The 27,992-nt window shown below is 39.9% G+C and overlaps 1 protein-coding gene and 1 long non-coding RNA gene across 3 annotated transcripts in view; one reads left to right on the top strand and one right to left on the bottom strand.

Annotated features, from left to right (window-relative positions):
* LOC106729356 overlaps nucleotides 1–10,653 on the top strand; it is a 173,884-nt gene extending 163,231 nt beyond the window's left edge. For both annotated transcript variants that reach the window (XR_004316198.1, XR_004316199.1), the window contains one exon: nucleotides 8,765–10,653. This is a non-coding gene — a long non-coding RNA (uncharacterized LOC106729356). The remainder of the gene's footprint in view (nucleotides 1–8,764) is intronic.
* CDH20 (cadherin 20) overlaps nucleotides 1–27,992 on the bottom strand; it is a 179,161-nt gene that overhangs the window by 25,924 nt on the left and 125,245 nt on the right. Inside the window, exons 2-6 of the mRNA XM_032470507.1 lie at nucleotides 19,474–19,867; nucleotides 11,389–11,683; nucleotides 10,680–10,799; nucleotides 8,040–8,207; nucleotides 3,999–4,186 (exon numbers count right to left, since the gene is read on the bottom strand). Of these exons, the coding sequence (XP_032326398.1) occupies nucleotides 3,999–4,186; nucleotides 8,040–8,207; nucleotides 10,680–10,799; nucleotides 11,389–11,683; nucleotides 19,474–19,719 (1,017 nt within the window). The 5' untranslated portion in view covers nucleotides 19,720–19,867. The remainder of the gene's footprint in view (nucleotides 1–3,998; nucleotides 4,187–8,039; nucleotides 8,208–10,679; nucleotides 10,800–11,388; nucleotides 11,684–19,473; nucleotides 19,868–27,992) is intronic.

Raw genomic sequence — 27,992 nt, 5'->3', positions numbered from 1 at the left:
TTGACATTTTGGAAATAGGGATGCCTCTTCAATTGCTGTAGGCCAGCAGGAGGTAGGATGTGCTTGTCACTGTTGGTGCTAGCCAACCCTGGTCAAAGTCCTTCATGTTGTACTTAAGTTGAGTTCTGCACACTGTTGGTAATACATGTGTTGAACATTACTGCCTTCTAAAATGTCTTCAGAAAGATTGCATTATGATTCAACATTGAAACAAAAGTTGTTGTGTAGGCAAAATGGCATGGAAACAACAGCAGGGAGTAAATCTGATATTAGTGAAGCAAATATGTCTGTGTCTGCAAGAGCTTTTGCAGACACTACAAAGTAAGGAATGAGAAAGCATTATATAATTGAAGTTGGCAAGAGTTTTTTTTTAAGTGGTACATAAAACAGTGGTAAGATTTACAATTCACGGCACCTTAGGTTTGATGAAATACAGAAGTTTTGTGCTTTGTGGCCTGCCTAGGAGGAGAGTGGACTCAAAACTATTGTTTATTGTGTTCTGAAAGATGGAAGACATGCTGAAGACAAGATCATGCTCACATAGAATAAAGAACATTCTGAAAATTAGATATTTCAAGTTATCTTTCAAGCATTTAAATTAAAAGACTGAAAATCAATTGATTGATTACTTAAAAGCCAAAAAGACACAAGGTACTGGCTAGTAATCAGTGTGGTTTTATGAAGACCCAGTTCTATCAATTCAACTTAATTTCTCTTTTTGAAAAAGTATGTGCTTTTTAGACAAATAATAGGCCTTAGGGAAATAAATCAAAAGCGGAACTTTTGTTTCAATTTTACATGACATTATTAACGACAAAGTAGGAAGATGGGTGTGGATCAAGCAACTGAGTGAATGTTGTTCCAAACATAGATATCGAGTGCTCAATAGCCTCTGAAGTATTTATTAAATTTGACTTGTCCATCTACTGAACTTATTGACCTCTTCCTTAGTTCAATTTTCTGGCACCTCATAAGTTCATAAGAGAAATACAAATGACCGTGGTAAAATTGATGTATGTTTTGATTAAACATGGATATAGTTTTAGCAATGACAGTGAAAGACAGTGTTCTGTCTTACGAGGTTTAATCTGCTCTCCAGGTAAGGAAGCTGGAGAAATGACATTTTGAGGTTTCTTTCAGATACAGTCTATTGCTCTACCACCCTGAACTGATCTCATCATACACAAAATTGTGATAGTTCATATTTTTAAAATCAATGGCTTGCAATAAGGTCTAAAATATAACCTAATAATTTAATATAAATTAATATTATTGTGTTAGTATTTAGAATTATCTTATATATTAAGATATAAAGTAAAATCTAAAATGTATCAAGACACTCAAAGTTCTTTTTCTGATTGCTTCGTTTTTTTAAAGATACTTTTTGCATTAAAGAGATAATAATTATCCAAACTTTGAGCTTTTACCTTGTTTGTAGTTGCCAGTCATGGTAAGCAGTGTATTATTAATTTTTCACTTGAGGCATGCCACATAATAGGGGAATGTTCTTAATCTTATGTCATATACCAAATTGGTATTATTATTTCTTGTCACCTTTTATAATTCTGGCATGCAATATTAATTCTCAAAGAATGCAAATAAATAAGAAACTGCAATATTTAATTTATATTCAGATTTATATGATGATTCCAAAGTTAATCTCAACATTTTGCACTATATTGAGGTCATTGTATGCTGGTTATAAAGATTTCTCGTTGGAGGAATGCTGGATATATCAGTTCTTTTGCTGTATTTGTACCTTAAGTAAATATGGGACAAACGTGAATTCTTCCCTTCTAAGACAGTGTTAATTCTACTGTATGGAACAACATAGAATAAAGTTGTTATTAAATACATTAACTGTGCCACATTCTAAGTTATGACTTCGTTGCTTTTGTCAAGGTCATCAGTGACCTCCATATTCCTAAAGCCTGTGATGAATTTTCAATGTTCTTACATAAACTTCAGCAATATTTGTCACAGGCAGTCATTCCCTTCTCTTGGAAACAGTTTCTTCATATCTTCAGGACAGCACACTCTCCTGATTTTCCTCCTGCTTCCCTGGGCTCTCATCAGTCTCCTTGCTCTCCCTGACCTCATCACGTTGGGGTGACAGGGCTCATCTTACTGTCCTCTTCTGCATCTGTGCTCAGTCCCTTAGAAAAGCATTCTTTTTTATTTGCTTTAAGTACCATTTATGACTCTCATATTTATAGTTCCAGCCCAGAACTCTTCTCCAGATTCCACACTCTTATAATCAACAGCTACTACACATCTCCACTTGGGTGTCTAATAGATGTTGCAATCGCAACGTGCCAGAAACTGAACCCCAGTTATTTCCCCATCTCAGTTAATGGCAGCTCTATTTTTGTTGCTCAGATGACTCCTCTTTTTCTTTATACCCTCATCCAGTCTGTTAGGAAATTGTGTTGGTTCTACTTTCAAAATATATTCCAATCTGACCAGTTCTCACCACCTTAATACCCTAGACTAAGCTACCATCATCTCTTACCTGGATTATTGCAATAACCTTTCAGCTAGTGTCCCTGTTGCCATCCTTGCCCTCTTATGGTCTTTTCTCAACACAGCTTACAGAGTAATTATTTTGTAATGAAAGTCCAGTGATGTCACACGTCTGTTAAAATCCTCCAGTTCTCCGCTTTACTCAGATTAAAACCCTAAGTCCTTATATGTGCCTACAAGGTTCTACACAGTCTGGCCCCCTTGCTATTTTTCTGATCTCATCTCCTACTAGTCTTCCCCTCCAGCCTTACGAACCCCCTTCCTGTTCTTGAAATAAACTAGGCAGCATCCCACTTCATGGCCTTTGTACTGGCTGTTCCTTTTCCTGGACCACTTTTCTCAATATCTCCATGTCCATTTCCTCATCTGCAGGGCTGCCATTTACAATTCTCACTGAAAGTCACTTACAGGGCACCTCCCAGGGTTGCACATTGTCAACCTGCCCAGTTCTGTGCTGTGACTCTGCCCATGTGAAGTCTGCATAAATGTCACTTCTCTGTGAGGCCGATCCCAACCACCCAATTAAATTTGAAGTCACAAAAGTTGGCTCTTCTGATCTCACTTTACATCCCTCCTCCAGAGCACTTAATACCTTCTGATATACTACTTTATTGACTTACTCGCTATTTCAATTGTCTTCTTCCCCTCACTAGAATGTAAACTTCAAGAGGGCAGAGGTTTTTGGTGGTTTTATTTAGTCTCTACGTTAAATGCCTAGCACAGTACCTGACACATAGACACTCAACAAGTGTTTGTTGAATAAATAATTCAAGGTATCTTGGGCTTTAAAACTTATTTAAAATAGAGGAGAAGGATGATTAAATCAATGAAGTTTTGAATTAGTATGTTTTATCAGATATATTTATTAGGATGTTAAAACTTCAGTTTTTTCAGGTTTTATCTTTCAGCTGAGTATGCCCGTATGTGCTTTATGCCACAGAATCCATTGCTTACATTTAGAAAATTTGTTAATGTATTACGAAGTGAAGTTTCAAGTGATGACGTCACTTGGCAGCTATGTTTGATAAAGCTTTCCAAGCCTAATTAGCATCTATGGGTCTTTAGCAATTAAAATCCCTGTATGTTAGTTATTGATTAATAATAATAGTATAGCTTGCTTTGTGGTATACTATAGTAAAAATGAGGTTATACAAGTGCAAATATTGGTTAAGTCATTAACATCATTAGGGAATTAAGCTACAACAGTTTTTGTTTTGAAGTGGTTGAGTAGTGAGCTAGGAGAAGTGACATTTTTATGTATTTTTATCACGACTTCGTATCCTTTCTGTACAATGATGACACAGCCAGTGTTTACTTGTAAGTAAAAGGAGGAAGAGTTTTTTTCTTAATAATAGGAAAGAGGGTTTTTCAGAGAATTTGAAGCACTACATTATCAGTACTGTAACAGCCCTTACTAATATCACATACACATTCAAGCCTCCATTGAAGTGATTTGGGGAAAGGAGTTGGATTACCTTCTTCACAGTTATGATGCCAACTTGGAAATTGGGATCTGTGTTGATGTCGAAGGCATCTGCTCCATCTCCATCCACAATGGTGTACTTCATCTCCGCATTGATTCCTTCATCCAAGTCCTTGGCAAACACTCTCCCCACAGTAGAGCTAACTGGAGCTGATTCCAACACACTCATCTGATAATGTTCTGTGAAGAAGAGTCAGAACACGCAGTTTTGGTAATCTGTCATTATGAAAAAACGCCTCCTCAGTGTTACATCATATCTGCCATACAGTGCAAAACATCTTTTTCTTGGTCCAAAAATTAAAACTTAAGTTTTACAGATGCAAAACTGAGATCCAGAGAAGCTGAGCAAACATTATTGGGTCGTAGCTTGTACCGGCTGTTCAGTAAGGAGAGGCCAGAATACCCTGATCATGATCCTAGGAGTGGGACAGGGTAAAACCCCAATTATTTCTCATCTCAGTGAATCTACCTTCAGAGTGGTAGGAAGTACCTTGCTTTCCAGTCTTGCAGTCCTTCCTAATGAAATATTTCTCCAAAAATTAATATCTTCTGAGAAAGATAGAAAAAACATTGTGGTCCCAAAGTGTATATTTATTCTGTTCACATTTCAAATGCCCGCGTTTTCCTTCGTGGGCTGGCCAGTGTGATCAGTGCCCCTCTCTACAACCACCTGCCCAGATTTAATGGTTAACCAGTGATATCTACAAAGGAGGACCAGCCATGGAGAGCGAGCTCCATCAGTTTCCTGTGTTATCCATCAATGCGTCCTTGCACCTGGGACTACCTACTGGCAGCTTCTTTATGGACAGACCCCTGATGTTTTTTGTTCTCCTCTTTTTCAGAATAGAATACACTCAAATCTCTCGCAAAAGTGAGAAGCTCAAAGCCAGTAATGTTCTCCTTTTCAATTTGACATCCTGAATTCACTAATTCAGTTCATTTTCATCCCCATGGAGTTGTGTTTTCATTAATTTACCTTCTCTGCGGCTAAACTGTTTGCCATTTTTCATTATTTTGTCAATCATAATGTGAATGACTAAATAATAAAATCACACAATTTTTCAGTATGTACATGGTCTCTCTTATTCTGTTATGTATTGCAAGCTGTGGGGATGTGGACCTGGGAAGCTTGGGATGTGAGGGCTCGAGTTTCACAAAGATTAGGGGAGGCTGACAGCACCCAGGTGGCTCGCAGCACCCTCCATTGTACGGGAGAAGAAACGATGACTGTTCTTTGCTAGTATAGGCCAGGAAATTGTTAGTTTGCACTAAACAGGCAGGCATTTGGATTCCTTGATCTTTTTACTTCCAAAATTGTTGATGGGTTAGACTTTGCTATTACACAACATGTTTGGGAAGAGCAAACCTGTATTTGCCTATAATTTTCTCCAGGAAGCCTATGTGTTTAAACAGACATATATATACAGTTTCTACATATATTAGCCTGAGGTCTTGATATTCCATTATATTTGGTTCACTTAAAGGTGATTGAGCTTGTTCAATGTAAGATAGTAGGTGTGTCATTTTGTCAGCATCTGATAATCACTTATGATAGCAGTTGCGAAAAGGACGGAAAGTGAGATTTCTAGAATGAAGAATCAGAAGATTAATAATGCAGAAGAGTTCATGCAAGGTTCGTTATGGAATAATGAGATCATTTAAACTTAGTTTTAGCAAATAGAAAAGGAAAGATTTAATGGTGAGATAAGAAAATTTAAAAGTCCAAAAATAATGACTTTTAAAGGAAACAGATAATGTGTGAAGAATGCTTGGAGACACAGAGATGACTTTTATACATTTCCATTTTTCCTGTGCAGCATAATCCATGCTTCCACTCTATTCTAGATTCTCCATTATTTAAAAAAAAAAAAAGGTGAAAACTCAAAATGTGTGCTTTAGAATGGGGTTAAGATGTTGGCTTGTAGGGCAGATCTAAAATCCCAGTTATCATTGTATTGTGTTATGCTCCTGTGAAGCGACCATGTGTGGGGAGATACAACTTTCCTGCAGTTACATCCATATCTACATACTTAGGAGCTATGTAATAACTTCATTCTTCTTCCCTTTTTACCTTCATCAGAGATACTGTCTAGTGTCAAATTACGAAAGCCAAGTAGGATAGTTTAAGCCTGTTCAAGAGTCTGTGGTCTACAGTGTGCACCATGTGAGCCATTCATGAAATAATGATGATAGAATTCACAGGGTCAGCAAAGCAATTAAGACACCAATCCACATGGCATGTCATAAACTGTTCCATGACACATTACTGCTCCATAACAGTGACCCAATCAACTTAGTAACCTACTCATTTGCACCACTTGTGAAGTGCTTATCTAGTATCCTGTCTTGTAGTTTCATGAAATTTCATGAGGACTTTGTGTATACCAGTTGGATGAAAACATTTGAATTCTCTTCCTGTACTTACATGGATAAAATAAATGGTTTACATGATCTGGCTGATGCAAAATGTATCTGTTCAACTGATGATCTAGTTTGGCTCTGTTTTTAGTTTAGTTGTTTTGTTGAACCTGATTCCCCTGGTTAAGTCTCACTTGGAACTGTGTCTGCTGCTGTCACTTCTCCAGCTGCTCCCTTTTAGGCATCTGCTTCTCAAATTCACATCTCCATTCCTGGGCTCTATTCCACAGTCATAGTTGTATATTCTACCTTCCTTAAGGACATTCAATCTGATTGTCCCGCTGTCACTTTATTTTCAAATCTGAATTTGTCATCTTCCTTCCCTGCCACTAGTTCCATTATGCATCCTCTGTTTCTCTCAGTACAATTCTTCTCCCTGTTACCCAGACTTAAAACATCATTGTCATCTTTGACTCCACCCTCTGCTTTGGTTCCTTTAGCCAAGAAATCAAGAGGCTGAAATCCCTCTTTTGTTAATTGTCCAACTCCACTCCTTCTGCCATTTCCTTACATCCTTATCAGTTCAAATCTGGACCACTCTAAATGCCTCCTGATGGACTCTCCTGCTTCTAGTCTCCACCCCTGCCAACCAGTTCTGTACATGGTTATCAAATTAGCCTTCTTTTATGTCTCTCACTTACTCAAAAACTTTGCAGTGACTTCCATTAGAAATACAATGCATCTGAAACACTAAAGAGCAGGTCTCCATTTTAGGGATCTTTGAAGACAGAATTACATTTGCAACTTTATGTCTAGGTCTTTATATTCCATGCCTAGAATGTTGCCTGAAACAAGTATTTTTTGAATGAATGAATCGCTTCCTCTTTCTGAAATGTTTTCATTCTTCCTATTTGAATCCTTTTTATTCTTCAATCCCCTGTTGAACCCTCATTCTTTTATGAAGCCTTCATTCATCTTAGTTTATTGTGAAGGCTTCATTCTGCACTAATCAAGCGGCACACAAATACTGCTTCTTGGTTAACTTTTGATGAGTATCAAGTATGTTCTCCCCATTTGGATTTTAAGCTTCACAGAGGCAGGGACTGGGTTTCAAGCATCTTGTGCCCTTCATGCCCAGGGCCCTTGCAAAGCAGGCACTCAGTACCTGCTTGTGAATTGATTGGTTAAGGTGGTCAGATGGGTCACTGTGTTCACCTGTAGTTTTGGCTTAGTTTCTCCGCATACATTCTCAACAAGGGCAGTAGTGCATCCTTGGGGGCAAAAAGGATTCATGTTAGGGAAGAGATGAAAAAAAATCTTAGACGTTACAATGATTTCTGGCTCTCTAAATTTCATCCCTACCCAACAAAACCTTATTCCTTAATATTTAATTTTATGAGGTGGCAGAGTAGGGCATGACAATCAAGAAAAAAAGGTCTAAAAAGGCTCCATAGGGAGGTGATAGTGAAAAAAGTGAGGAACAACTGGTGGAGTGCTATGGGAAGTTGGGGCCTACAAGGGAAATGGTTATGTGAGAATTGCATGATAAATGTTGGGAAGGAATCCATGCATAGTTGAACTCAAAGAGGAACTCAGACTGGCCTTTGTCGTTCACCTCTGTCACAGGTGCGTCCCTCTGGCCTGAGGTCTGTACTCTCACTGCTTAGGTACTCACTCTGGGGAAAGCGGGGCGGGTTATCATTGACATCCAAGAGCGTGACGTTGACCGTTGTGGTCCCAGCTAATCCTCCGAGCTGCCCTCCCATGTCCTTGGCTTGGATAATCACTTCATAGTATTCTTTGGCTTCTCGGTCCATATTCATGAGTGCTGTCCTAATTACACCTGCAGGATAGAAATGACTTTGTTTTTGAAAACAAAACCACAAGTCCAGTTTTTAAGTCTGGGTTGTAAGCTTTTCCCTGGTGCCCTGTTAATGCCTTGATGGGAGATGCAAGTCCCCTGTTTTATTAAATTTGAGGTCAGAATACCAGTTTCTAAAAAGTGCTGTGCTTAAATAAAGGGTGAATAAGTACTATTTCAGCAGGAAGAGCCCGGTGGGCCGATTTCCTCCGGCAACATTCCTGAGCAGGAACAGGAGGTGGCAGCAGTGGTTCTCGGACAGACGGGGGAATGGCGATTTCAGGCTGCTCTGTCTCACCAAAGAAAACTGGGGCGTTGGGGCCAGAAAACAAAGCCTCATAAGTCTGCAAATCTGTGATGGGAGATAACTCTCCTTCAGCTCTTTCTTTCTTCAGCCCTTGGAGCCCTTGCAGTGGGAATGGCTCTTCTTTAGGCAACTCACTCCTAGTCTGCCTTCTCCTGCCTCCCCGGTACCTGTAAGCAGGGTTGGAATTCTGATTTGATTTTCCTTTTGTTATGTGTCCATTCTGTTTTATTAGGTTCTGCTTACCTCTGTGCTTCACCGCATTCCACGAGCTAAGACGTGAAAGAAGCTCTGTGAGTTGTTTATTTTTAACACACGCACGAGATGAACTTCCCCAGACAGTTACGTAGCAGCGTTTCAGTGTGATGATACGGTTTCATTTAAGAAGAAGGGTCTAAATCAAAATCCTGGGAAATGTGTTGTTTTGATCCTGCCAAAGATGTGCGGGACTGTTTTATCTCCCTTTTAACCTTCCCGCTTAGAAAAGTTGACTTCTGTACTCTCTAGGCAAAGATTAAAGGCTTGTTTATTGCAAGTTTACAACATGACCCTTGGCTAAAAAGACTTTTTGTATGCCAAGGGAGGAATTGGGACCCACAAACCTGTCTCCATTTTAGTCCTGTAAGGTATATTTTGCGTTATAGTAACAACATTCTAAAGTGAAATATGCAGCATTTTCTTTTTTTAAATACCCTATGGGCATGGCAATAACTATCTTTTCATGTGTTTTTGACCTTAACACTATAGATGCCCCGTGGGAGCTGTCAAAATAATGTAGCGTTCCTCTTAGGATGTAAAGGACACATTACCCTCTTCCTGTCTATATTTTTCCTCCCTGTGGGCACCCCCTCACTTTCCCTCCCTCCGTTTGTAGAATTGTTGAAGTTACTGTTTTATAGAAGTCCCTAACTGCAATCTTTTTTCTTGCCTCCTACTAATTTACACGCCCTCACTTCCTACTTTTATGATACAATTTTCTGAATGCCTGGTTTCCCTGAGGACTTCTGAAAAAAATTATATCAGGTTGCTAATAGAAATGTGTTTTTTTCTACTTCATATAAAGGAGTGACTTTGAGTGTTCGGCATTGACTTTACCTCTGTGTTTGTAAGTTTCTTTACTCAAGTTTTTAGTTAATTACTCTTAGGTCCTCAATTTATGTAAAATGGGGATAACAACACTTCCATATATTGCACAAGTTCACAAGATTATTGGGAGGCTCATATGTGGTAATATTTATGAAAGCGTTTTAAAGGGGAGAAATTCTGGCACAAGTACAAGATAATGATATAATTGCTCTGCCCAAGTCAGAAGTATTAAAGGGACTCCTTCATAGATAAAACAGAAATTCTGTAGTCAAAGCTCTCGGGTAAAACTGAAAACAAGACCAAACAAGACAAAACCCCCAAAACCAAATTGGTCTGCTGCTTGTCTGTTGATTTGTCCTTTTCTAGCACATTGTTCCTTACCCACCCAACTCTAAGCTGTCCTCCCTGTGAGAACATCCCACTTAGCACCTCCTTTTCTGGGGGCCACATCCCATGCTCTGTGCTCTCTTCTCCTCTCATTGAAACCTGTCTGTCCCAGTGTCCATTCATTCTGGCCTTCCTCTCTGCTCAGTGCAGGGTGGTTCAGTGCTAAGCACATCTGAACGCACGTCAGAGGACTGACCTACAACCAGAAGCACTTTGTTAGGTCTCAGCTCCCAATTTCCTTATCAGTTAAGTGAATGGTGATGGACTGGATGATTCCCCTAAGGCTCTTTCTAGTTTCAAAATCAATGATTCTAGTTCTGTACTAAGCCCAGGTTAAATGCCAATCCTCTTAGATCTTGGAATTGCAAAAGACTTTTCTCCCTGGGAATAAATACAACCATAGAATTTTTTGAAGGCTAGTGAGGAGGTACTTTTGTCAAGGCAGTTCTTTTGGCCTCTCCAGTCAGACCCTATACGCTGTCTATGCATCATGCTGCTCTTACCCACAGGGCAGTGCTGGTTTGTTCTCTTAATCCCAAAGCTTAGAACAATCTTCTCTAGTTAATACACTCCCTGAAGAGTTCTTAAAAAGGAGAGTTGGGTCTGTCATAAATAGCAGTTACAGATTATTAGAGAATAAAACAAACAGCTCTGACCTGACTGTGAACATCACATACCTGTTTTGGAGTCCACAGAAAAATATGGCTGGCCCTGGAGGATGCTGTACACCACCCGGGCACTGTTCCCATAGGTTGGGTCATCAGCATCTGTGGCTGTCACCTGGATAACAGAAGTCCCTGAAGAAGAGAGATGGTGGAAGCCTGTTTAAGTTGAATGACTAAAGACTGGATGCAATCCCAAATGGGCAACTTTAAAACATTTGCAGATGTTATGTCTGCTTCCTTGGGGCCTCTTTCTAGGTCAAGTTTCTGTAACTGCTGAGTACAAAAATACCTCTTTAGTCGGGCTGGGAGTTATTTGTGTTTTAAATTCTTACTAACCGGTAGGGACAACACAGCCTTTGGGCCCTTCATTCCTCTTTTGATAATACCGAAATGCTTCTCCCTTATGAATCAAACATTGTCTGTCTGTCTGTCTGTCTGTCTATCTATCTACCTACCTACCTACATACCTATCATCTGTATTTTCTTTTGCTTTTTAAGAACCAGAACTGAATAACAATCCTAGGTTATTATTACTATTATTTTGTACTGTGGCTGATTTCAGTGTCTAAGTAGCTTCCTGCCTAAGGACTTGGTTGCCATTTTTGGTACAGTTTTGTAACTTGTGAACTGTTCTGCATACTCTCTCCTTTTCCACGTTTAGACAAGAAGAACTTGTATAGAGGAACTGCTGTCTGTGAGAATCAGTGAATCTCCGCCTTACCCACTGGCGACATCTCTGGCACAGTGGCGACATAAGGTCCATCTGGGAACTTGGGCTCGTTGTCATTAATATCTTGGATTTTAATGATGAACTCTGACTCTGGCTCCATCGGTCGGCCTGTCCGCCTGTCCAGGGCTTGAGCCCTTAAAGTGTACTGGGCCCTTTCCTCTCGGTCAAGCCTCTGGATGGCGTGGATGTCTCCTGTGGTGTCGTCGATGGTAAATACGATGCCTGCGCCTTCTCCTGAGAGGATGTATTTGATGGATCCATCCCCCCTGTCCATGTCTGAATGAAGCTGGGGAAAAAAAGCACCAACACCTCATTTATGGACACAAACGGGTGTCATAAATAAATTAGTTTTTAGTATGGTCCACATTTATGATCTCTTTTGAAACAGGAAGATTTTTTTTTCACTCAAATACTTAAATTGTCTGCCTAAAAAGAACTAATATGCATTGAACATGGTTGCATCAAACAACAAATACAGGTTGATGAATAAATGAAGTTTCTCCACATCACTCCTGAACTTAGTACTGTTTTTTAAGTAACTCTCCCTGAGACGTATACGTGGAAGGTGTGAGTCCCAAGGTGACAATAGGAGCAAGTCTAACAAGGAGAAATCCAGCATTTCCATTTAAGTAAATAAAAAAGGACAGGCCTAAATATTTTAAAATTTAAAAAGTGTTGATATAAATTAAGTTTTGGAATTGCGAAAACTTTATGACAATTCAAGTTGGCTAAGCAGCTGATGAAATTGTTAATAAATAGGCTGCAGCCACTGTACTGGAAATGCTCAGTGACTTCTGGGGGCTCTTGAAATTCTCTCAAGTCCATAGTTTCATTCAGTAGGACTACGTTTGCTTATGTTTCACGTATCAAAATGGAATTTTACTGCTGGTTATTGTTCTTTGCATCAGTGTATCTCTCCTTTTGGTAGGCCCAGTTCCTGGCCTCTTAGTTGAATCACTCAAATCTATATGTGGATGGTTGTTATGTTAGGAACATGCTTTTATCTGCTCTTTCAACTATGTTTCATCTCAGATCGCTTTGTAATGACTGTCAAAATGAGTCCCAGGGTACTGTTTTCATATTAAGCCTAGAAATAAACTCCTCCATCTCTAATTATAGACAGTGTATATAGGTGAACCTTGGAATTCTGTGCTATCTTATAACAGTCTTGCTCTATGGGGGCAACAAAAATTAGTCACACTTAACCACCTCTAACTGTTGCTGGGGTTAGCACTTTGCATAGTTCAGTGATGGAGTACGTGAGATTTAGTTTATAAAACAGACAACCAGTGTTAGGTTTACACCACAGAGGCAAATGTATCTGGTCTGAACATGATCCATGTCAGTTATAAATTGAGTGCCCTTGACAAATTATTTAATGTTTATAACTCTCAAGTTCCTCATATTATAAATGTAGAGAACAATATTAATTCTTACTTGGAAGGGTTGTTGGGATCATTAGAAATTAATATATGTAAAACACCTAGCACAGTGTCTTTCCCATAATAGGAACGCTTTAAATGGGGCCCATTATGTTGATGATGTATGTGCACAGAGAACAGGGCATTAATATGCCCAGCTCTTCTCCACTCCCTTCAGATCCCCAGGAGTGCAGCAGAGATGGCAGAAACAACCTGTTGGCCTTTTTATTAAACGTAGCCCACTGGTAAAAGCTGGAGAAGGTTGCCTGAAGCATTGCTGGGACAGTGTTAGCCTGAGGATTAAGTGGCACGGACACTAAGAAGACACCTCAAAGTGTATTCAGAACATCCTCAGACAAGGATGGGTTTGGAGGTTGTGGCCTGCTTTGAGCTGATCTCCAGTTGACTCACAGCCAAATCACACAGGCAGCGATTCTGCTGCCTGGAGGAATTCAGCTGTGTCTTATCTAGAGAAGGAAAATGAGAACAAAATTGACCAAAAAAAAAAATGCTGTGGATTTTTTTTTTCTACTTAAAGAGTTCTATTTGGAATATAAAGTTCTCACATTTCCTTATTCCATACACAGTATTATTTTTTTCACAATCCAAGTCTTCTATTTAAGCAGCCAAAAAAGCAGAGGTGCCCAGCTCTTATTATGTGGAATAGAAAGCCGTTTTATTTGGACCTGGCCACAAAGAAATTAAAATCCATTCCATCTGGAACTGTTTTCCCGGGCAGGAGAATGGAATTGAGAGGAGGAGGACAAGGATCTAAAGATTTTTTATATTAAAAAAAAGTATATACTTACGTGTGTTTACATATATATTTGTCATCTAAAAACTTTTGTCCTATGAATCCTAAAAAAAGGTAAGCATCCTTGTGATCATCATGGGCCAAGTTTAAGTGCTCTGCCCATGGCAAGTACTTAATAAGTAGCAGAAGGCTAGAGAGCATTGCTGCTGTGGCAGTGTTTCCATTTCCTCAGGAACAACCTGGGTAGCTGATGTCAATGGAGTCTGGGCTGTATTTTGTTTTTGTCTGTACTGGGAGAAGAATTTGAGGAACTCTCTAGCTTGTGAGTTCCTTGAAGTCAGAAGCCATGTGACTTTGATCTTAGTGTGGGTCCTCATGTGTAGCAAATGCTCAGTAAAATTTTATTGAATGAATGGTGTAGGGTGTAGTATTAGGGTTAAAGCTTTTTAGTGAAATCATGTTACTGTTGTCTTAAAAGAGTTAGCAAGCATCTTTCAGGTAGACTCTGTGTATGTGTGCCTGTGAGCAAGAAAGGGGCAGGGGGAGTGAGAGGACATCCACAGAGAAGCAGGAGGGGCTTTGTATGAACAGAAAGAGCACCAGCTATGAAAAGGGCCAGGATCTGCTTACACGGAACTGATTTCTGAGAAATACATCGTTGACCCTTGAACTACGTGGATTTAAACTGAGAACGTGCACTTACATGTGGATTTTTTCAATAGCGAATACTACAAACAGTACTACGGGTGACTCTCTGGATGCAGAACCACAGGTACAGAGTAACTGTGAGCATGGAGGAATCGTGGGTATGGACGGAGGGCTGTCTTTGAAGTTATACATGGATTTTCCATGATACCAAGGGTCAGTGCCCCTAACCCCTATGTAGTTCAAGTGTCAACTGTAATTGTATCAGTTCAGGGTCCAGTCAGGGAACAAAATCTACATCAGCTGTTTTAGCAGAGAGACTTTACAGTGAAGGATTGAAAGGGAAAAAGGGAACATTGATGTATCATTGGAAAGATAGTAACTCCAGGAAACAGCTAGTGCCCCTCTGGCTTGGGGCCTGGGAGAGCAGAGAGCAGAAGTTAGGGCTCTGAGGATCTAGATGTTTGGAGGAGACTGGGCTGGAGGGAGACCTCTGAGAAGGGAGTCCTTCCCCCTGGGGCTGGGGCTTCAGGAGTTTAGAAGAGGTGCCCCCAGCACCCCCTCCCATAGAACTGAGACTCGGACTTCTGAGAAGGGGGTGCCATCCATCAGTGCTGACATTTCTCAGCAGGTGTGATGAGGTTGGTGCTGCAAGTGTGCAAAGAATCCAGAAACTGGCATCAACTGCCTCCTCCCTCTGGTTCTCATTCTAGTACATTCTCCTGTCAGAACCCAACAGGAGCTGGTTGGAAAAGGAGAAATTGTGGTTTGCAGTGTCCCAGCCCCAGCATCGCAAAGTGGATTATAGACCTGAGAGACACTAGCTTAGTAACCAGCACCGTAACGTGCATGTAATATTAGGGCTTACCGGCCATAGAATACACATGTGGTTGCAAAAATTGCAAAGGAAAGATATTAACAGCTTTTCTCCACATCACTCAGCAAATTGGCCCTGCAATAAAAGTATGTTTTATGTTTATCCATATTTAATTCAGCTAACATTGACTGAGCACCAGGTCTTCAGAGGAAGGTAAGGAGCTTCTGGACTGGAGTTGGCACACACAGTTGTGTACATCTTGGGAAAACAGTTTTGTTATTGTAGACAGAATAAGATGGGTGGATATCCTCCTTGTCCTAACAACTCTTTGGTCTATGAGGTTTTCAGCAAAGGAGTAGTGAATGATGGGAAGTACATGAAGATTATGAAAAATGTTAAGCTCAAGGGTGACTTTCATTCCTTTGGCCATCTTTCATAGGGCCTCGTGTAATTCCAGGAATGCAGTTAGTGCTTAAAATTTGTGGTTAGACAGCTTCCGTGTAGTTGTTAACCTCAGCGTGACTTGGGACCACAGATTCGTGCACAGGCACAAGCTCTCTGCATCGCCCTCTTTGCATATGTCAATATAATCTAGCTTTACCTTGACACTGCCTCGTCCCTGGAAGCCCAGTGTGGATTTTATAAGGCCATACCAATTACAGCTGATAATTGTTGCCGTACTCCTTTCTGAAATAAGCAAATACTCAGGCCAGCTCTCTAAACAGACATCTTGCAGAGCTCGAGGTGACAAGCTGAATGCCCCTCAGGGAGAGGAAATGTAAATGTAAGGTGGATGGATTCTCTTTCAAAAGAAAGTAAAGAGGAAGAGTGACTGCATAAGTGAATATCTAATTATCTTCTTCATGTGGAGGTGACATACCCAATCCAGGGTAAAAGCTTACACTGCTTGCTGGAGTGTTGCTTGGACAGGATGACACCCACCCTAACACCATTGACTATTCTGTGTATCTCTCAGGGCTAGATCTGAAGTCATGGCCATATGCAGGGCAACATAAAGGAAAGCCCGTGGCTTTGGTGTGAGATTTCCTGTTAACTTCTGTGTAACTTTGAGCAATGAACATAACCTCCCTGAGTCTTATTCCCTACACTAATTATCTAGGAGTGTACTTACCCCATAGCACTGTTCAGATGATTAAATGATCTGCTCTATGTGAATGTGACTGAGACATAGTACTGTGGTAGCCCAGAAAAAATATTGGGTACTCTTGTCTTTCTGCATTTTTGTATGTCCAATTCTGTGCTGGGTACTAGGTGTTAGGGAAATGTAGGGAAGGCCAGGGATGAGATCTCAGTTTCTACCCTTCAGAGAAAGGAAGAGGGCTCTAAATTTTACATACACAAAGCAATTATTGAATACGAAAGGTATTTTGTTAAATTTATTTTAGCAGTAGCTATGTTTCTGGTTGGAAGAAATGTTTTACAGATATCAAGTTGCTAGAAATCTTTGGAATTCTGAATAGATGGAAGATGTTTTCATGATGGAAATGCCTTTAAGCTAGATCCCTGAGAAATTTGAATGTGATTGAACAGAGAGGAGGTGACAGCGTGTCCTGGGCATGGTGGTAGCAAGGGCACTGATCTGGGGTAGGGACAAATGTGGTGTGTTGTATCAGGGCCATAAGGAGACCCAGCTTGACTGAGATGAGGGCAAGATTTGAGAAATCCTAGGGGAGGGTTGGATAAAGGAGGAGGACTCATTTTCTGAAAGTCCTTGAACTATATGCTAAGAGCTCTGATAAGCAATGGAGAACTGCAGTGCTTTCTTAATCAAAGGAGTGACATGATGGAAAGGGTACTTCAAGGAGATAAATGTCCTGAGTCCCAGGGGGAGAGCTGGGAAGATTCTCCCTACGGTGCCTGCTTGGCTAATCTAATCATGAGGAACAGAAGGACCACAGTAGTTACAGCCTGGAGAGCATGAGGTGTATCTGAGAGAAACTGGCAAAGAGATATTGACAGGATGTAGAGACTGGTTGTGCATGAAGGAAGAAGAGAAGGAAAAGTAGAAGTCACAGAAGATTCACAGGTTTTGAGGCCGAGAGATTTGCAGGTGCATTAGGTATGCATTACTGAGCTGCTGAATTCCCATAGTGAACTCCCTGTACTATCGCTGCCACTACTACTACAGGGTAACGATGATTAAGATCTTACTCTGGACCACGTGCTGTGCTAAAGCACTTTACATGTGTTAGCTTACTTAATCCTTACTCCACCATGAGGTATTCACTAGTAAATATCTTTTTGAGCACTGTCTATGTGACAGGTGCTGTGTTGGGCCTTGTGAATAAAATGAGAGCAATGTCCTTGTCCTCATTGAACTCACGGTCTAGTCTAGGGCTTCAGACAATACACAAACAAATATATTTGTATATAAATAAACAAATAAATTAGATACTCTAGGTCGTGATTAGAGCTGTGAAAAAAAAGTAATGGTAGTGTGAGAGAATAACAGAGGGGCGTATGGTCAAGGAAGACTTAGATTCAAAGTGAGTCCGAAAGGATGAAGAGGAGCCAACCATGAGAGAAGCCGGGGAAGAGCATCTCATGATGGGGGAGCAATAAGGCAAAGCTTGGCAAGTTGTAGGAGCTGACAGAAGGCTGTGTCCCTGGAACATGAGAGCAAGGGCAAGAAAGAGTAGCATGCGACTGTGGCGGGAGTCCAGGAGGAGGATCGAGTCAGAGAGGAATGGCCTTGTAAGTGGTGGAGAAGAATCTGGATGATTCAAAGGACAATGGGAAGACATCAAAGGATGTTAGCCGAATGATATGATCTGACTCACATTTAAAAAGATCGTGTGTGGAAAATGGGTTGGAAGGAAGGGTGGGTAGACGTGTTGAGATTGATTGGGAGTCTAGGTATTTGCACAGGTGAGAGAGAACAGTGGAAGTGGAGATGAGAGGAATGAAGGATTCGGGATTTCTTTTGGCATAGGACTAGCAGAGTTTGCGGGTGGTGAGAATGTAGGGGGAGTGAAAGAAAGGGAAGAATGATCACCAGGTCTCTGGTTTTAGGAACTGGGCGATAGCAATGCTGACTAACATTGGGAAGACCTAGGGCAGATGCGGTTTGGGAGAGAAAAGGAGAATTCTTTGCTGGATATGCCACATTTGGGAGACCTCTGAGTCATAAATGTGGAGTGGTAGGGTTTGTAAGTCTGAAGTTCAGACAAATGATCTGAGCCAGAGATGGAGGTTTTGGATTCTTTGATCTAGGGGTGGGATTTAAGACTGTAGGGATGGCAAATCTGTCCTTACAAGACCACCAAATGGTTGGGTCAGGGTGAGAGAGAGGACTGGCAAAGAGGCTGAGAAGGAAGGAGGCAAAACGGAATTGTGAAGGTCATGAAGCTGAGAGAAGAATGTGAGTCAAGAAGAGGGGACTAGGCAGTGTCCAAAGCCACTGTGCATAAAATGAAACCATCGGGTTTGGTGGTGGAGAGGTCCTTAGGACCGCTGAACACACAACTTCAAGGCAGAGTGGGGACAACACAGTACCAAGTGGCCAGATAACTGGGTTGGGAAGTGGGTGGGAGTTGAGGAAAGAGCTTATGTGGACAACTCTTGGGAAGTTGTGGTTCTCTTATCACCCTTATTAGACATTTGAGAAAACAGGCAAACAGGGCTTAGTGACCTGTCCGAAAGTCACTCTGGAAGCAGTTGGCAGAGCTGGGTTTTGAACCCACATGTATTTGACTCTGAAACCCACACTTAGCCTCTGTGCTAAACAAGTATTTACGTTATTTGAATGAATTATTTATTTTCTAATTAGTTCCTTGTTTCCCATTTTCTGTCACTTCGTTGCTTTCACAAAATGGTGTGTGATTAACATTGAAATAAAGTAAACACAGGAGAAAGCCTGGATTAAAAATGAAACGATAGATAAATCAAGGGAATTAGAGTATAAAGTTTATAAATATATTCATTGATCGTCTCTGACTATCCTAAAGCGCATGTTAGGATCTTCTGAAATGAATGTTTTATTCTTTTTTTTTCATTAAATTTAAGCCTCAGGCAATACCTGTGGAAATGCTTTGGAAAAAAAAAAAAAAAAAGCGAAAAAACCCTCTACTCCTCCCTTTGCGTCCCTCAGTTTCTTTCTTCCCTGTCCTGTTTTTCCAGAGGCTGCTGCTGCCTCTGCGGGGACTTGAATGATTCTTGCAGGGTCCATCATTTTTCCTCCAGAAAATCCAATTCCTAGTTTTTCCCACTCAGAACAGAGGCAGGAACAAGGAGAGAAATCTTTCCTCTCTGACCGGTATCTGACACAGCAAAAATTAAATTTCAACTAACTGTCAAGTAACATGCTACTAGTTAAAATTGTTCTCAGGTCTCAGACTATGTGAGGTGTCATATCCAATTCATATTCGTATTCGATCTCAATATTCGATACCCTGATGATTCTCTTTGGCAGTTCTTACCTTGCCGACATACAAAGGGTCGGTTCCTGTATACTCTTCCAGAACAAAAAACTGGTTCCAAACCCAGCTCCTCTTTGTCCGCAAGTGTGACTGTGGCTTGTCTGACAGGAGCACTTCGATTTCGCCTGGCGGTGTTGGTGTTCCTGAGAGAACGGTGGTCGTAAGGTCCATCAATCCCCAGAAGTACAAGGACATGCCGAGTCCAAGCCAGCTCTTTGCATTGCTCATTCTACCAGAAGTCCACATGGGATTGCCAGGTTTTCAGAAAGTAAAGTCCAGGATGATAAAGCCACTGAACTTGAGTATTTTCCAAATAAGAAAATAATAGTTTATTGAACACTGATGCTTCCCAAATGAGGTCCTGATTGAAGTCAATCCGCTTGAAGTTGACTTCCTGTCAAGTTAAGGAAAACACAATGTGATGATGTCAGATTCTTTCCTTTGGGCTTGTGGCAAGTTTTTAAGAAAAATACCAGTAAATATTCAGTTTTCTACTCAACAGATTAAAGAGTCATAACATGTTACTGCTTTAGAAGTGCTTGAGTAATAAATAATATTTTGATAAAAAGAAGACAGCTTATCTTGGCATAATCAATCCCAAACCTTTAAATATGGATTTCAGAAGTAATAAACTAGTGAATAAATTTCTTCTCATTGGTAGCTGGAGGGTTATGCTGTATTATTGATTGGCTTGAATTAATAGTGTGCTCTTTGAAATATTTATGATCAGACAGCCTCCTAAACTCTTAAAAATAGCATTCATTTCCAAAATTTACAGCTAATAACTAATATTTTCATTAGCCCAACTGCTTCTCTTGGCTTATTAGAAAATCAAAATGAAAATCTGACTACTTTTTTGCTACCCACAATTATCTTCTGCCTACGCCATGTTATTGATAATATTAGGAATCTTGGACTTTATTTATAAGCACCCATGGATCACTTCTGACTTTAATCATTCTCTGGGCTCATGGTGGATTCAAGTTTCACACTCTACTGCTTCAGCTCTGAAGCACTGTTAGGGGCTGCTAATGTGACCTTTCTAGGATTTGAAAGGTCAGTTAATCATTATATCAGTCACAGTAGATTTCAAAGTGCTGTTAGTTACGTGCTGCTGTGGGCACGCTAAGGGAGTCTAGCCAACAATTTTTTTTTTTTTTAATCTGAAAGACTCATTTAGGCAAAGGGATGTTGACTTCTACCCTGATGTTTTATCAGTCAAACTTCTTTTTCTGCTATCAGGTCAGATTAGCTGGTGACCTCACTCCTGGACTACGACCTCATCAACCTTTTCTTCCTTTACTTTGGCTGGGTTTAATGAGGTGGCATAGCACTCAAGCCACTCTGTCAAAATGACTAAAATGTCTTCTGTGGGCTTCATATTTTCACTGTTAATGTGAAGAACTGCTATCACCCTCTGAGAACAGATGTGTTTATTTGGGGATTTCAGACCTATGCAGCTAAGCAGTGCTCCATTTCTACAAATGGTTTAGAATGAATGCATTGATGCTAACTCGATTACCACCTTCCACCTGTCCTCATCAGAACTCATTTTAGCTTCCTCTCAAATACTCACTATTGAAATGAACAAAAGAGTTTAAAAGATATCTTATAATCATCTCATACAATATGCCATTTCATTTTTGTATTAGAAATCACTTCAATGAGAGCTGATGAAGAGGCAAGAGCTGGGGGACACTATAGAATTTCTGTGACAGAATGGGAGGCTGTGCCTCTTACCAGTTCTAGCTCTAAAGGCAGATTGATTGTCAAGTAAAAAGCAAGCCGAGTGTGCCTTATTTAGGGCGGCGTGTTTGTTAATAAAGAACAATGGTGTGCTTAGAAGGTGGGTTAGCAGGTATTAGCAGTTCCCTTTCTCTTTAGGCTGGTAGACAGAAACCCAGCTCATGTTCCTCTGATCCCTTCTAAGGGGAGACATTTTGGAAGGAGGAAATTTAACCCAGGAGATGAATTAATGAAAAAGATTGGTGAGAAATAGCAATGCTGTTTTAGGGACCTCGAAGATGAACCAAAGGGCATTACCAAAAAAAAAAAAAAAAAAAAAAACAAAAAACAAAACCTCCTGCCAGAATGAATACTGGGATTGGGATTGGTAACCACCATGGGAATAGCTCATATGTTGTGAGACACAGACCTGTCTGTAATTTCCCCAAAGAACACTAGACTAAGGGTCAGACACTTTGGCTCCTGGTTCCATCTTCATTATGTCTGACTTCTTCACTCCTATGAACTTTCGTTTCTCATCTGTTAAGTGCTGGACGGTGGTTCTCCCACCTCCCTCACAGGACGACCATGAGGGCCTGTTGGGATGCTGTAGGTGAAAGTATTCTGTAAATCACTAAGGTGTCAACTGACATTTGAACAGCAACATAAGGAGAAATTACCTGGGTCATGTATGAAGTGGGGGAACTGAGCCTTGAACGTATCTTGTGGGCACTTTTTGGGCCAAAATTCTGAAAGGGCCTAATGTATATGTGTATTATTTTACAGCTCTCTGCGTCTGTGATAAGTACTCTTGGGTGATATAGTCTGGCCCAGCCTAATTCTGTAATAACCAGAGACTGTTTTTTTGTTTGTTTGTTTGTTTGTTTTGATGAGGAAACTTAATGAAGGACTTGCTATTGAGAACTCAGTAGAATAGAGGAAATTCTCTTTTGGGGTTGCATTTATCAAAGGTAGAGCTCAAAATACATACTCTATTTAATGTATTTCCTTCAATGTGTGTGTTTCATATGTAGACATTTTGCCTAAGCATTATTTTCCATGGTTTTGATTATTTTCTGTGGCTACTTTTACATCTTGCTTTGAGATTCTAAGTGAGCAGCTGCCTCGTGTGTGTGTGTGTGTGTGTGTGTGTGTGTGTGGCGGTGGCAGGTGGGTGCAGATATCCTCTATCCTGCTTCCATTGGCTAAATTTTCAGGACAGCATGAGATTTGAAGAAATTTCAAGGGATTTTAAGACTGTCTCTTATATTCTCCTATCTCTTACAAACTAGACATACCTTCTTGCCTAATTAAACCTCCCCATCTTTACCGGTAAGTGTGATCTGAAGAGCTCAAGAAAAAGAAGGTGTTCTGTGGAGTCTTTGTGATGAATATTTTGTAGGCCATCCGGTTGCCTCAGCTTTCATGTCTCTTGCCCACCTTGGCTTCCTGCACATTAGCGCAAAGCCCTCACATTTTTCCCTTTCACGGGACACAAACAAAGTGTCTTTAGGATGTTTAGGACCTGTGGAGCCCTTGGGGACCCTGTCACAGCTCTAGTGGCCCATGTGCCCCATCACGTTCCCCCCGACACACCTAAAATTGCAAACCCACAGTGCCTGTAAACTCTTTCTGTGGTAAATAACTTGATGGCTACAGTTGATTGAAATGCACTTTATTCCTGCTTTCGCAGGGCAGAATGGATGAAAAATACTTCCTGCCTAACTTTTCAGAAAGTAAAATCTAGGTTATCCAATAGTTACATTATTCTTTTCACAATTAGAGCTGTTTATACAAGTGAGGGAAAAATCAGTTCTATCAGACATACTAACCAGTTTGCAATGATTATAAATAAAATAGTTCTCCTATTCAAGCTTTTTTCCTACAGGATAAGAATAGCAATGATGTGTTTGAAGGTAGGCTAATTGCTGTTGTCCTGATAAAGGAAGAGACTAATGTATGTATATATGTATATATAGACCCGCTTTGGAAGACCACATATGCCATAAGAAGACTACATTAGTGGAAATTGACTTCTGTGTTGAATGAGTCTTTTAAAAGTTTTTTTTCACCCCATCCTGCCTGAAGAAACAGCTTGTTAATGAACACAGTAGGAAGAAATTAAAGCTGTACATAAAAGTGTGCTCTCAGTGAATTGTTTATTTCATTACTTAAATTTGTTGTGATATTTAAAATGCAGGGGGAAGGGATGGTTACTGCTTTCTCCTTGAAATGAACTGGGCTTTTATGGTCTCCCTCTGATTTCTTTCTTCATTATTCCAGTTTTCCTGAGCTTTTGATGGCTAATAGAAGGACTACTCAGTAAAGCTCAGATGACATCTCTACAGAAACAGAAAGTCAGTCGCCTCTGCTAGTGATTCCCCCTGAGAACCAGGGGGTGTTTTAACTTTGTGATGTGGCCTCATGCCTTTACGGAAGAAAATACAGGCAGTGGTGCTGTGGTTTTAGGCAGCTAAACTTCTTAAGCTATCACTTTTACTTACAAAAAGAGCCTAAAAATGTACTTAAAAAGAAAAAAAAACTTTGCGAAGACCCTAGATATCACAGTGAAATATGACAGTGTACTGTAAGGTGCATCAACATTAAATCGGAATACAACTCAGTGTCACAGCAGCATCCCACCTCCCAGTCAAGCATCTCTCTTGAGAAATATGAACAAACCTGTTTTACTTAGGAGTCAAAATCCTTCAGTTTGGAGTACAGAATCCATAGAGAACAGGTGATGACATAAATTGGATTGAAAAATTCACATGATGATGGTATCTTTGGAATATCCACAGTTCACAGACAAGAAGATTCCCACTGGGAATCCCATAAAGAAAATATTTTCAGTGCTTCTGTAAAAAAAAAAAACTCTCAATATTCCTGAATCTGTATGTGTATGTCTGTGCTGCCAACCAAAGTCCACCACTGGGGATGTGTTTTGGAAATGGTGTACAGTATGGTTTTCTCTCTGGAAGGTGAGGCAGTTCTCTGACCGGAAGTCTTTGATTTGCTACAGATGTTCCAGCTCAATTTTCTCCTGGGCAGTCATTAAGTGAGTAGAAGCTCCAGTCTTCTTTTGTGGCTATCAACTCACCAGCCTACCTGAAGCTACCCATCTAAGGAGGCGACCAACCCCATGGAACCAGAAGAGGTTGTCCAGGTACTAACTAGGTTTTCTGGATTTGAGCTGTGCTCTGACTTCCACTCCCCTACTCCACATCTTACCTGCCTCATAACACTGCCTCTGACCCCAAAGTTAACATTCCTGAAATGGGATATATATGAAAATCAGTGTGTACATTTCGTGTGATCACATTTCCTCTCCCATCCCTCAAAGAAGCGGTTAATTAATTGATGGTCTGTCTAGAGTTGAAGAATTATGGTATTACTTTTTTTTTTTAAATTGAACAGAAGAATACCTAACTTCCTTGGAGATTTCTTAGAAAAGGTGGTCATCGTTCTTGCTTATTCTAATTTTGATTATTTATTTTTTTTATGAATTCCTGCTTCCCTAAGTTCCTCAAAAACTATGGAAATTCGGAGCCAGGATTCAGAGGTTCAGCTGTTACAGTGTTCAGTCAAGCTGTGACTGGTCTCTGAAATCCTCGCTTTGTCACCACTTGTTCTTTTTGCTCTTCTTCCCACAACCAAACTAGTTGAGGAGAGCGAGTGCTGTTTTAAGACATTCAGAAATGGAACTGTGGGGTTGCTGTGGCTGAGGGGGAGGTAAAGGGTGGCTTATTGAAGAGTTTAGGAACAATACATAGCTTTATATAAAAGTAGGGGTGTGTGAGTGTGAGTGTGTGTGTGTGTGTCAATGTGTGGGTGAGAGGAATATAACAGAAAATGGTAGAAAGCTTGAATTATGTAATTAAGAGCTGTCTCTGAAAAACCTGGTAAGTCCCATCATAAAACCTGCTTTGTGTATCCTGTATATACGTTGACCCTCAAGCTATAAATTCCCTAGCTTGAGTCACGAATAAAGGAATTTCCACTTTAGAAATCCTTTTGCTAGAGTTCATGCCCAATTCTTCTTTGCTTTTCATTCTCATTATAATCAATTTTTCCAGTTGAGGGTGTCCCATCTTTCGTTTCATATCCTCCAAGAATGGCAAGTAGATTCTTACTGATCCTTTCACACGTACTTAGTATCTGGTAAATGTTTTAATCCTAAAGGAGCCAGGAAGTTTTTGACCTACTTTAGCCTTCCTCCAGTTTTCACTTTTAATCAAGCTAATGAAACTACAGTTCAGTCTATGGGCAGTGTCTTTGACTCCAGTTAGATAAGAATGGTCAGTTTTGATTTTTCAGACTTGTCTCACATGTTCACTAATATCTAGTCTTAGGCAACACTTATAATTGCATTATATTTGTGCTTGTTCATTAAAAAAAGAATGTGTTTTAAATGTAAGTCTTTGGCTAAAGTTCTTCTTTGATAAGAAATTACAAATAATCACTACTGAGTACTTTCTGTTATAACTTTGACTTCCTCCACAACTTGAGGCAGGTAGGACAATTCTGTAGTCTTCCCTGGACCATAAAGATTAAACCATGGGAAGAAGAGTTTGGGGGCAAAACTAAGCTTGTTGTCTAAAATTAAGACAGTTTATTAATTTGATAAATACTTGAGCATCAGATATATTTAATCAAGGAATGGTTTGTGAAGCCAAACAAAACCGAGTTTCAGTTTTAGCCCTAACATTTCTTATCTGCACAATCTTTAACAAGTGACTTAACCTCTTTCAATCTCAGTCAGCCATCTAGAAGTTGAAACATCGTCTAAAGGCTTCTGAGCATGCAAATGTAACTGTTCAAATCTGTATAGCAGCGATGCTGGAGAGGACTGGAGAGGGGTGGGAGACTCGGATGGGAATTCAGGGAAGGCTGGTAAGGAGACCTTCAACCAGGGATCGGGCGGAAAAGTTTGTGAGATGTCTCAACTCTTGAGGAGGCAGAGTCTCCAATACTTGCAAACTGGTCAGATATAAAGGAAGCTGGGTGCAGGGAAACAACGAAGGGAAACTTCTGTGCTTAGGTTACAGCAGGAAGGTGAGAGGAAGCACTAGTTAGAGGCAAGGTAATAAATTTGATTTTAGACTTAGGGATAAAAAATTCATCCTTCTATGCCTGATTATTTAAAGAGGCGAGAACTTTCCTTCTCTTTTTAGTCCCAAACTTCAAAGCAGCCTTGGGCATAAAGAATGTGAACTCCTTCCTCTCCCTTTAGCAATTCTTGCCACTCCGCAGGCGCACACACTGAATCCAGGCTCCTGACCTGCAGCTGGGCCTGCTGCACGTGGCTTCCTCTAGCTGACTTGAACTTCAGCTCAGCTAAGGATGTTTTGACCTGTCAGTTCTCACATACTGTTCCTTTTACATAATCCCGACTCACATTGGAGTCCTGGATATTTTATCTTTCATTCTTCTGATGTATAAGGAATGCACACAAAAAAGACTGCTGGTTAATCTGTTCAAGGAAAAGAAAAACTCCTGGAAAAACAAAACAAAACAAAACAAAATAAAACAAAAGGAAAATCTCATTGATGTTTATAATTTATTCTGTTAAAGGAAAAGAGAAACTTGTCTTCTAGGACATGCTTTCAAAAAAAAAAATCTCTCTTTTAAAGAAGGGAGCATAATCTGGAATCAGGGCATTTTGGTAAGGTTATTTCCAGCTCTGCTGCTCGATGTGTGACACACTGGGTGTCTCCTTAACCTTTCTGAGCCTCAAATTTGAGGATAATAATCTTCTTTAAAGGATTATCAGATTATCATGACCTAATACTATAGAATAAATCCTGTTCTTATTTATATTTACTTCCTATGTGTTTCCCCTTTTGTCTATCTTTTTTTCAAAGTACCTTGTGAATTTCTTGTCTTGCCTTTTCATTATTTAGTATTGTAACTATTTACTTGTCCCTTTTTTCCCCACACTGTTAGCTCTTTGAACACAGATGGTGTCTTTTATCCTTGTATCCTTGATACCTAGTACAGTATTTGACACATATTAGGTGTTTAGTAAATATTAACTGATTACTAGTGTATTTTTCAGAATAGAAAAGTGTTCAACTGCTTGATATTATTATTCTTTCTAGGCCTTCAAGCTTTTAACTTGATTTAATTAATATTTTTTCCATACTGATTTTAATATGTATTCTTACAGCAATGTATTAAGTGGCTTGGGTAATTACTATAAAGGCAACAAAAGTCAAGGTAACTGAGTTTTTACGAGTGATATTTCTGTTCTTGGACAGCAAATATAATGAGCCTTTACATGTCAGAAGTGCTCTCGATGTTGGCATCACTTGTAATGTAAAGAGTTCTTTGTAGAGATGCTTGGAAACCTTATGAGGAAATTGGGATTTGAAAAATTACAGTGGCCTAAAATTATATGTTTTTCAGTTGTTTATTTAAAGGGATATGACCATGAAGTTATCTCTGGTGGTTTAGCATTTTTCTTCCTTAATTTTGGGGGGGAAGGGGGTTGATATGAGAAAATCTTTTTTCTCTAATTCTTTTCAAGGTCAGCCTCTACCTGTTTCTTTGCCATTCACCCTCCACTCGAGTCAAGTGGGAAAAAGTAAACTATGCAATTTAGTAGAACACATAGAAAAACAAAATAAAAAGTACTAAGAGAAGATGCACGTGAATATTATTTTTACAATCCTGAGTTGAAGAAACCTTCCCCAAGTATTATCAAAGGTAGTGAAGGAAAATTTTGATAGATTGAACTAAATAATTATTAGAAATTATTATATTTTTATGTGTAAATATTAGGCAACATTCAT

This window comes from Camelus ferus, chromosome 30 (genome assembly GCF_009834535.1).
Source record: "Camelus ferus isolate YT-003-E chromosome 30, BCGSAC_Cfer_1.0, whole genome shotgun sequence".
NCBI classification, from domain to species: domain Eukaryota; kingdom Metazoa; phylum Chordata; class Mammalia; order Artiodactyla; family Camelidae; genus Camelus; species Camelus ferus.
The sequence above is the reverse complement of the archived record's forward strand: the minus strand, read 5'-3'. Positions and strand labels throughout refer to the sequence as shown.